The 8,452-nt window shown below is 38.4% G+C and overlaps 2 protein-coding genes across 2 annotated transcripts in view; both read left to right on the top strand.

Annotated features, from left to right (window-relative positions):
• Window positions 1-2,335, top strand: part of cat (catalase) — an 18,610-nt gene extending 16,275 nt beyond the window's left edge. Inside the window, exons 12-13 of the mRNA XM_020624985.1 lie at window positions 619-702; window positions 1,184-2,335. Coding sequence (XP_020480641.1) covers window positions 619-702; window positions 1,184-1,249 — 150 coding nt within the window. The 3' untranslated portion in view covers window positions 1,250-2,335. The remainder of the gene's footprint in view (window positions 1-618; window positions 703-1,183) is intronic.
• A 3,822-nt stretch (window positions 2,336-6,157) lies between these two features.
• LOC109974170 (dispanin subfamily A member 2b-like) lies at window positions 6,158-8,042 on the top strand. Its single transcript, XM_020624226.1, has 3 exons — window positions 6,158-6,233; window positions 6,314-6,543; window positions 7,370-8,042. Exons 2-3 carry the CDS (start codon window positions 6,328-6,330, stop codon window positions 7,511-7,513), a joined length of 360 nt encoding a protein of 119 aa, XP_020479882.1. The 5' UTR covers window positions 6,158-6,233; window positions 6,314-6,327; the 3' UTR covers window positions 7,514-8,042.
• Window positions 8,043-8,452: the final 410 nt, after the last annotated feature.

The raw sequence follows: 8,452 nt of genomic DNA, 5'->3' as shown, positions 1-8,452 counted from the left end.
GGGCCAAAATCCCTGTTGCAGTGTGTGCAAACCTGGTCAAGAACTACAGGAAACGTTTGACCTCTGTAATTGCAAACAAAGGTTTCTGTACCAAATATTAACACAGATTTTCTCAGGTGTTCAAATACTTATGTTCAGCAGTGCAAGACAAATAAATTCTTTAAAAATCATACAATGTGATTTCCTGAATTTTTTTTTAAAATTCTGTCTCTCAGAGTGGGAATGCACCTACAATGTGAATTTCAGACCCCTCCATGATTTCTAAGTGGGAGAACTTGCAAAATCGCAGGGTGTTCAAATACTTTTGTTCCTCACTGTACATGCCTCTGCCAACCAGTCAAATTCACAGGAATGGACAGACATGAGGTCACTGACTTTAAGCACCAAAATTTCAGTTTATCCTTGAACCCAAGTGGACATTTGAAGAAATTCTCTTAAGGCGTTCCTTAGAAATCACACAGCACCCCCGGCCGTAGCTATTGCAGGGGCAGATGCATAAAATGAAATGCAGAAATCTCTGATGCAAAGAAACAAACTGGCTCTAGCTTTGGCAGACAATAGTTTATATACTGTAAGAATTATGTTTTTAGGACCTGTAAATCTCATTTCTTCCTGCAGGTTGAGAACCTGAATGCTGTCCATCCAGACTACGGAAACAAGGTTCAGACCCTTCTCAACAAGTACAATGCAGAGGCCAAGAAGGTAAATGTAGTTGCCATGTACAGTCATGGCCAAAAATATTGGCACTTCTGCATTTGTCAGATAACACACCGTTTCTCCTAGAAAATTGTTGCAAACACAAACAACGCCTCTTTACTGTAGTAAGGCATTCAGACAAGCTACAACCTAATGCGTAAGCTACAACCTAGCATATGCTCAGCTGGCTGTGAGATGGCTGTACAGGGACTGTCTACAGAGCGCAACGCTGAAAAGAGGTACTACAAAAATATTCAACAGCTTCATCCTAAAACATTTTAAACCCAAACTGAGTACTGTGTATTCCGTAGACGATATGTTTGTAGCATCTCTTTTCGGTTCCAAAAGACAAGTTTAAAAATAAGCGTTGCTTTGTTTCTGTTGTCAGTATACTGTACGACATCTAATTGTTCTCTATGCTGTGAAGATTCTGTACATTTAAATAGCTAATGCCGTCTTTCTGTCTCTCTCCCACTTTCTTTCTCAGAACACAACTGTGCATGTTTACAGCCGTTCAGGAGCCTCTGCCATTGCTGCATCCTCCAAGATGTGATGCCTTAAACTTCCATCTCTGAGAACAAATGCACTTAAAGTGCCCATGGCATGCTCATTTCCAGCAATTTATTGTTTAATTGTGAGTACCTCAAGATTAGCTTTGCATCCATCATAACGCCAAATAGTGTAATTATTTCAGAACAATAAAGTCTCTTCCTAAATATGAGAGGATAGTTTGTGAATGCACACAGCTCCTGTTGCTGGCGTTGTTGAAATCTGTTCCCCCAAACATTATAACCGCAACCAACTAGGGGGGCACTACATGAAACAGAGTTTGGGGGGGGGGGGGGAAGCAAACACTGACAAATGAGCTATATTTTCAACAATGACAATACCTAAAATACTACATGACATAGTCAAGCCAGAATAGGAAAGTGGACAGCACAACGAACCACAACAGCATTAATTAATATGAATATCTCCTCCATAGATAAGTAAACAACGGCCGAATCATTTTATGTGGCCCTCAAAAGCTTAAAATGCGTATGGTTGTCTTAAAATAAAAGTCTATACCAATTAAAAATGTACACTGACCATAAACTACATCACCCACAATGCATGTTGATTTTGGGAGCCGCGAAGTATTGGCATCCCACCACTGGACGGCAGTGTTTAGCCTTCCACATTTAACCAGCAACTTCCCGACAAGGGGAAATGAGAAATACCAACAATTAATCCCAAAATGTCCAAGAAGAGAAAGGTTGATGCAGAAGGAAGGCAGTTTAACGAAAGGTGGGAAAGTGAATATATGTTTCTGCTTCAAGGACAAAACCCGTGTGTTTCGTGTGTCATGAGGCGTTGGTGGTGTACTACAACATGCGTTGGCATTTTGAGACCAAACACGGAGCTAAGTATGCTAATTTAGCCTTCAAGAAAAACAACAATTTGTCAATTAAAAGACAGACTGCAGTTGCAGCAGGAAATATGCAAAAAAGCTACAGCAAACATTATGCTGGCTTGTTGTTATTGTTGAGGAAAAAATATGTTGAATTGAAATTGTCTAATTTATTTTATTGAGGAAAAAGTTGTTGCCGTCTGTTAAAGTTCATATTTCTGGTTAAATCATTGTCAGTTTGACAATGAACAATACATTTTCAGAGCTGTTTGGCCCGCAACTGTGATTGTGGTTTAATTTTCAGGCCCTTGTGTGATTTGATATCGACACCCCTGCTCTAAACAAAGCGGGTAGTTGAGAAACCCCATATTTTAACTGGCATAATGCAGATGTACTGTAACTTCTCCAGCCTTACAACAATTCTAACATTACAGAGACAAGGCATTAACAGACATGCACCGTGTTTGTTTTTTTTTTTTTTGTTTTGTTTTTTTAAACGTACCGTTTAAGTCCCACTGAGTAGTAGAAACTTCACTCCCAAGCAGCTCCAACCTCAGTAAATCGAACCGGTGGTCACTACGTCCTCCCCCACACGACCACATAGTCCCAAACTAGTGAAATTAATTCCAACAGGTAATGTAGCGCCAACAATAACATCATGGGTCGTTAATCCACTTGTTAACCTGCAACACATCACATGACAGACACACTGGCCTCAAGCAGTCAAAACAAACAGGTACTGTGTTCTGGGGGAATCCAGCGCTGATCATTCACCGCACCAGGGTGTTAAACTGGCCGACTGCTTCCTGGACATGCAGTAACCTCAGGCCCTGTATTTTTCTCCACATCCACTGATCACAGTGCAGCAGGGGGTAAAATATATCCACAAAACCAGACGCAGTCGAAAAATTCAGCTTTTACAATGACACCGGTGGATGTCAGGCAAACTCACATGAACGTGCAACGGCCTGGGGATAAACAATATTCAAGGAAATCTTTTTTTTTTTTTTTTTTTTTTCTCTCTCTCACCTAAGATGATAATTCACTGTTGTAACATTATAGATAAGTCAGAAAACAAGGAAAAGCATGCCATGGGCTCTTTAACCTCATTTTACTATCAGTATAAAGATTAGACTCAATTTACCAATTGCCAGTGCTAAGACTGAAATACTTACTGAAAGTAATACTTACTGAAATAGATTTTAAACATTCAAATAATTCTAAGGAATGTCATGCCCAAAATATACAGTGTCTGATTTTTTTAGGTTGGTTCAGGCTGGTAAAATACCACCTGGTTTTGTTGTGTAGAACTGGCTTGTTGCTTTGGTGGTGTTTTTGTTTTCAGTATAGGTAGTGGTCACAATTAGAAAAACTAGCAGAAATGGCAAACTTCACCTTCTGCATTTCTCATCAGATGTGTAATTCATGAAAAGCAAGTTTCAAGATATGAAATTCTTTTACTAAATCTCTTCTGTGCCTGTTTTGTTTGTACAGACAATACAGCTGACTTTAACCTAATGAATTTCTGCTTGGTTTTGGAAAACTTTGTCATTGATTTCACTACACGTTCTTATTCACCCTATTTTGATACCTATTTTAATACTTGGCGCCCAGACAGATTCCGGTGTAGAGTACAGTGGACATCTCTGAGAAAATAGAAACACTGCATCTTGTCAGGCATAAAATGAATACATATACAGGAAATTTCTGTACTGGTCCAGGCTCTACAAATGAATCCGGATAAGATAAGGCTTAGAATACTAACAGGCCTGTTACACTTTCCCGTTAAATGACCCATGGTTTCTTTGGGGATAAACAGCATATTACGGAATCTGACGGAGTTTGTGGTCACAGGCTGAAAGTGACATGACATCCTAAAAATGAACTTCGGTGAGACAGATATTCAGACTACTCTCCAAAGATCCTGAAACATTTCAGAATATCATTAACCTGCTATTGTGTATGTAGAAACTCGTGTTCTTGATCCGAATGCAACAGATTTTTTTAACGTTCAAGTTGTGAAACTGTTTCAGATTAGATGTGTATTCAGTGCCTGTATTAATTTTCCTGTTGTAATTTGTATTCATTCATTTATCTCATTTGTAATTTCCTCTGCTTGAGCACATGTGGATATTTTAATGCTACATGTGAAGTGAAACAGATTAAAACCACTTTCCTGTAATATGGCTTCCTGCTAAAACAGCAGAGTTTTCTGTTCATGACCTGGCCTGCTTGTTTTGTAATACATTGGGTTATCTGCTGGCCTTTAAGCGTTTGAATCTACGCTCCTGTAAAACATCCATCAGGTTCTGAACTACCCAACATCAACTTACCTCTGTTTTAGGCTCTTTGGTCCAGTTGTATACAGATGTATCTACATCATCACCCTAAAAACAAAAGCAAAAACTAAGATAAGTACAAATAAAATGTATTATTCTATTAACCATCTACACTAGTACTCTGAGCAGTAAAAAAATAAAAAAATTAAACAATCTTTTCACATTAAGAGAATTCGTTTTCAAAGATGCCTTTTTTTTTTTTTTTTTTTTGGAACCGTTGGCCACTTCCCACAATTCATTTATTTACTTAATTTACCTTTGAGCAACTCAAAGTTTAAATTGACAAAATCAAATATACATAATGACTGATTCATTTTGTTAGTGTGAACACACCACATACACAAAAGTGCTTTGAGTCAGAATGTGGTATGGGGCTGGGACATGGCACAACGCTAAAGCAATATCCCTGCTTCCTGAAACGCTAATGTCAGAACGGTAAATCCACTGCAGTTGCAGTGCGATGTTGTCATGTTTGTAGGTATTTAGTCATAGACCAAAGTATTAAGTAGGGAAGTCAAGGCATTGTGGTTGCCGAGGTCTGATGTGAACTAAATTGGTTCAGGCAAATCATTCCAATGATTATTTGTTATTACAATAATTCTAAGTTCAATAATTTGAAAGGCAGTTCAATCATCTGAAAGATAGGGGATAGAATCACCATCTCTGCAGAGAAATAAATAAAAGTATTGGATAAGAAGATTGCCACAGAGTCAGTCATTTTTGGTCATACAGTCCAGTCATTCAAGTCAGGTCGGTCCCGTCTCCCCGCTTTCCCCTATTCCGTCCGTCTTCTGTGTGTGCCCTTAATGTCTGATTCATTAGTTTTTGTTTTTTTGTTTGTTTTTTAATGCCCCTCATAATGTTCACGTTCTTTCTGGCTCTTACGTCATTTCTCAACCCCAGTTCTTCAGCCTCCCACTTAAGGGAAGCTGCTCTCTAGATGTTCATTCACAAGATGAACCCATAAACTAAACAAAGAGGACACTAACCAGAATGTTCCTGCTTGAACAAGCTACTAGTTCCCACGGGCCCCATGCACAAACGTCTCCAAACATTTGTTTTTAGCCACTACAGCACCATCATTCATCCTCTGGGAAACAAAATTTCATGCCGATTCCACAGAGCCTCTCTGGTGACACTGGGGACTAGTAGAATTCCATAGAAGCATTGGTTCCAACCAACAATTATTTTTATTCTCAAAAGGTTTGACAATTATTTTTTTTAATAATCAATCGATTGTTCAGTGTGTAAAATAAAGGAACATTCCCAGTACAGTTCCCTGGAGCTCAGGGAAATACTTGTTTTGCCTGAACAGCTGTCAAGCGTACAGAGACATTGAGTTTACTATCACAGAAAACTTAGAAGATTAGCTAATATGCACATGGGAGCGGGAGCAAGAAAAAAAAAAAAAAAAAAAAAAATTCAAAAACAATTACTTTTCCAACTTGATGCCAATTAATTTCCTTAAGTCAACTAATCAGTTAATTTGTTTAAGTTCTTAAATACTGGTTGATTTCTGGATGCCAGGTGTTGGTCATCGCAATCTCACCAGCCTCTAAAATGGCTCAAAATATAACAAAGAACCAATTTATACATCTGGCAGCAGTTTTTCTTTTTGTCCCTTAGGTTTACTTTTAGAAATGTCATTAATGGAAACTGTTCAATGTCCTGTTTAACAGCATTTCTGTTTCTGAATTAAACCTGCAAATTACTCAAGACTTCTTTTAAAAGACAAAAAGCCATCTACTGCATGCATGTTGTGTAATCACACTGGGTTGTTCATGTGGCATTTGTTTCATTGGCTGCTGGTAAGTATAACCCCAAAATATTCCAAAGGAAATCAACACATGCGTGAGACTTCAGCACATTTCTTCATTCTAAACTACAGTCGAGCTGAGGGCGATGAATCCTCCAGGTTACCAGGCTGAAAGTGTCCCAGCGCAGATGGGGAGGAACGATGGGTTCACTGGACAACCTGCAACATCGACAAGGGTTCAGTACACCACTGTGAGCATCAGCACTGATCCCCCCAAAGACCACATCATCTGGTCCCTCTGCTGCTTTGTCTACTCAAACCCTTTCTGCCTTGGACTAGCGGCTCTTATCTACTCTATCAAAGTAAGTTTTTGTGCAACAGTTCTGTATTGCTTGTAAATTATTCATGCAACATATATTTAACAAGAGTTTTTTTTCCCCCCACTTTATTAAGATCTGCCAATCTAACCTGATCCCCACTACATAAGATTTTAGGCCTTTTCTAATAGATAAACTTAACATGTTATTTGTCAAGTTCTGCTTTTGTTTCCGCTGTACTGCCCCATCTTTGTGGAGAGCTCCTGAATCTAAAATTTAGCATAGAAATCCAACAGCAAGCTTGGAAAATTGCAAACACTGCGATTAATGTGGGTTATGCATTTAGATAAGCACTGCAAAGAAGTATTTCAATATACAGGTAATATTTTGATTCAGAATATCTGACATGTTTTGTCATGTTAATGCATTTTATAAGCTGTAGATTGAGGGCACAGTTTTGGAGAACACGCTTCTGGTTAAATTTTCTGCTAAGGTTCAGATTGTGTAGATATTTATAAAATCATCCTATAATATTTACAGTAGAGAGTTAGATTTTTCATGTAAACAGCAGGGCAGTCTACCAAATGTGAGATCACTATATTTTCCATGGAAGAAAAACTGCTCATAAACAACTGCACTGCATCTCACGTTCTGTTCGCAATCACCTCCTAGTCATCGTCTTCGTGCCTACCAAACCATTTGACCTGGTATCCTAAACGATGTTGCATTCAGAGCTAAAATGACTATTCAATCAAAACTGCATGTCAGAATGGGAGAATAAATGTTAAAGAGAGAAAGAAACTTAATCTGCCACATGAAACTATATCGAAAGTTTTGCTGGAGATTATGATTTCTGCTTTTGTCCCTTCAGTCCAGAGACCGGAAGATGGCTGGAGATCTGCAAGGTGCCCAAGGTTATGGCTCAACTGCCCGCAACCTCAACATTGCAGCAACTGTCCTGGGTTGCATCCTGTTCATTGTTTTCATCATCATCATTACTACGTCAGCAAAGTAAAAGATAGTACAGATACTGAGGCTAAATTCCAGTTATTGTTACAGATGCTTGCTGCTGTGATTTGGTGATGCTTGATCTCTGCATTATGCTCATGTCATAATCTGAACTTCTCATCAAGTAAAACAGATTTTTACCTTTATTTGCTACAGAAGCCTTATTTGGAATTCATCCATGTTGCTCTAACTGCTGTCTGCCAAGTCTGAATGCCAGACTATTATTAAATCCAAATTACCTGTCAGAGACAACTGTGTCACAGCGATTGTTTGAAGAGACCAGTTTAATTTCTCAATAAACGAAAGTTCAATCATTTTCATTCATAAACTTGTGTGCTTGGAAAATGGAGGTTGAAAATAAATAAATATACTTTATACACACTTAACTAACCTTCTAACCACATTTTCCACCACTGTTTAGTTGGTACCATGTATTCTATATAATTTTGATCTTATGTTTGATCAAATGGCAAGAAGACAGGTGTCCTCCGACATGACTGGGGTGTTATCTATTCTATGCTTATGTTACTCAAAAAGGGGCATTACATGACCATGTACAGCAGTTTGTTTTGTAAGCTGCTGGCTTTGCAACTACCGGTTTGTAGGCTTTTGGATTTGCCCTTCTGCATTTTTCTGTTAAAAGAAGTGAGTTCCCATCTGGCTGGAACTTTGACAGTTTGGATGTGTGGTTCCCTAATCACTACCACATAATCACAGGAGAGCTACATACAGTGGGTATGGAAAGTATTCAGACCCCCTTAAATTTTTCACTCTTTGTTATATTGCAGCCATATGCTAAAATCATTTAAGTTCATTTTTTTCCTCATTAATGTACACACAGCACCCCATATTGACAGAAAAACACAGAAGTTTTGACATTTTTGCAGATTTATTAAAAAAGAAAAACTGAAATATCACATGGTCATAAGTATTCAGACCCTTTGCT

The sequence above is a fragment of the Monopterus albus genome, unplaced genomic scaffold, assembly GCF_001952655.1.
Source record: "Monopterus albus unplaced genomic scaffold, M_albus_1.0 scaffold7.1, whole genome shotgun sequence".
Taxonomy (NCBI): domain Eukaryota; kingdom Metazoa; phylum Chordata; class Actinopteri; order Synbranchiformes; family Synbranchidae; genus Monopterus; species Monopterus albus.
This window is presented reverse-complemented; position numbering and strand designations above follow the sequence as displayed.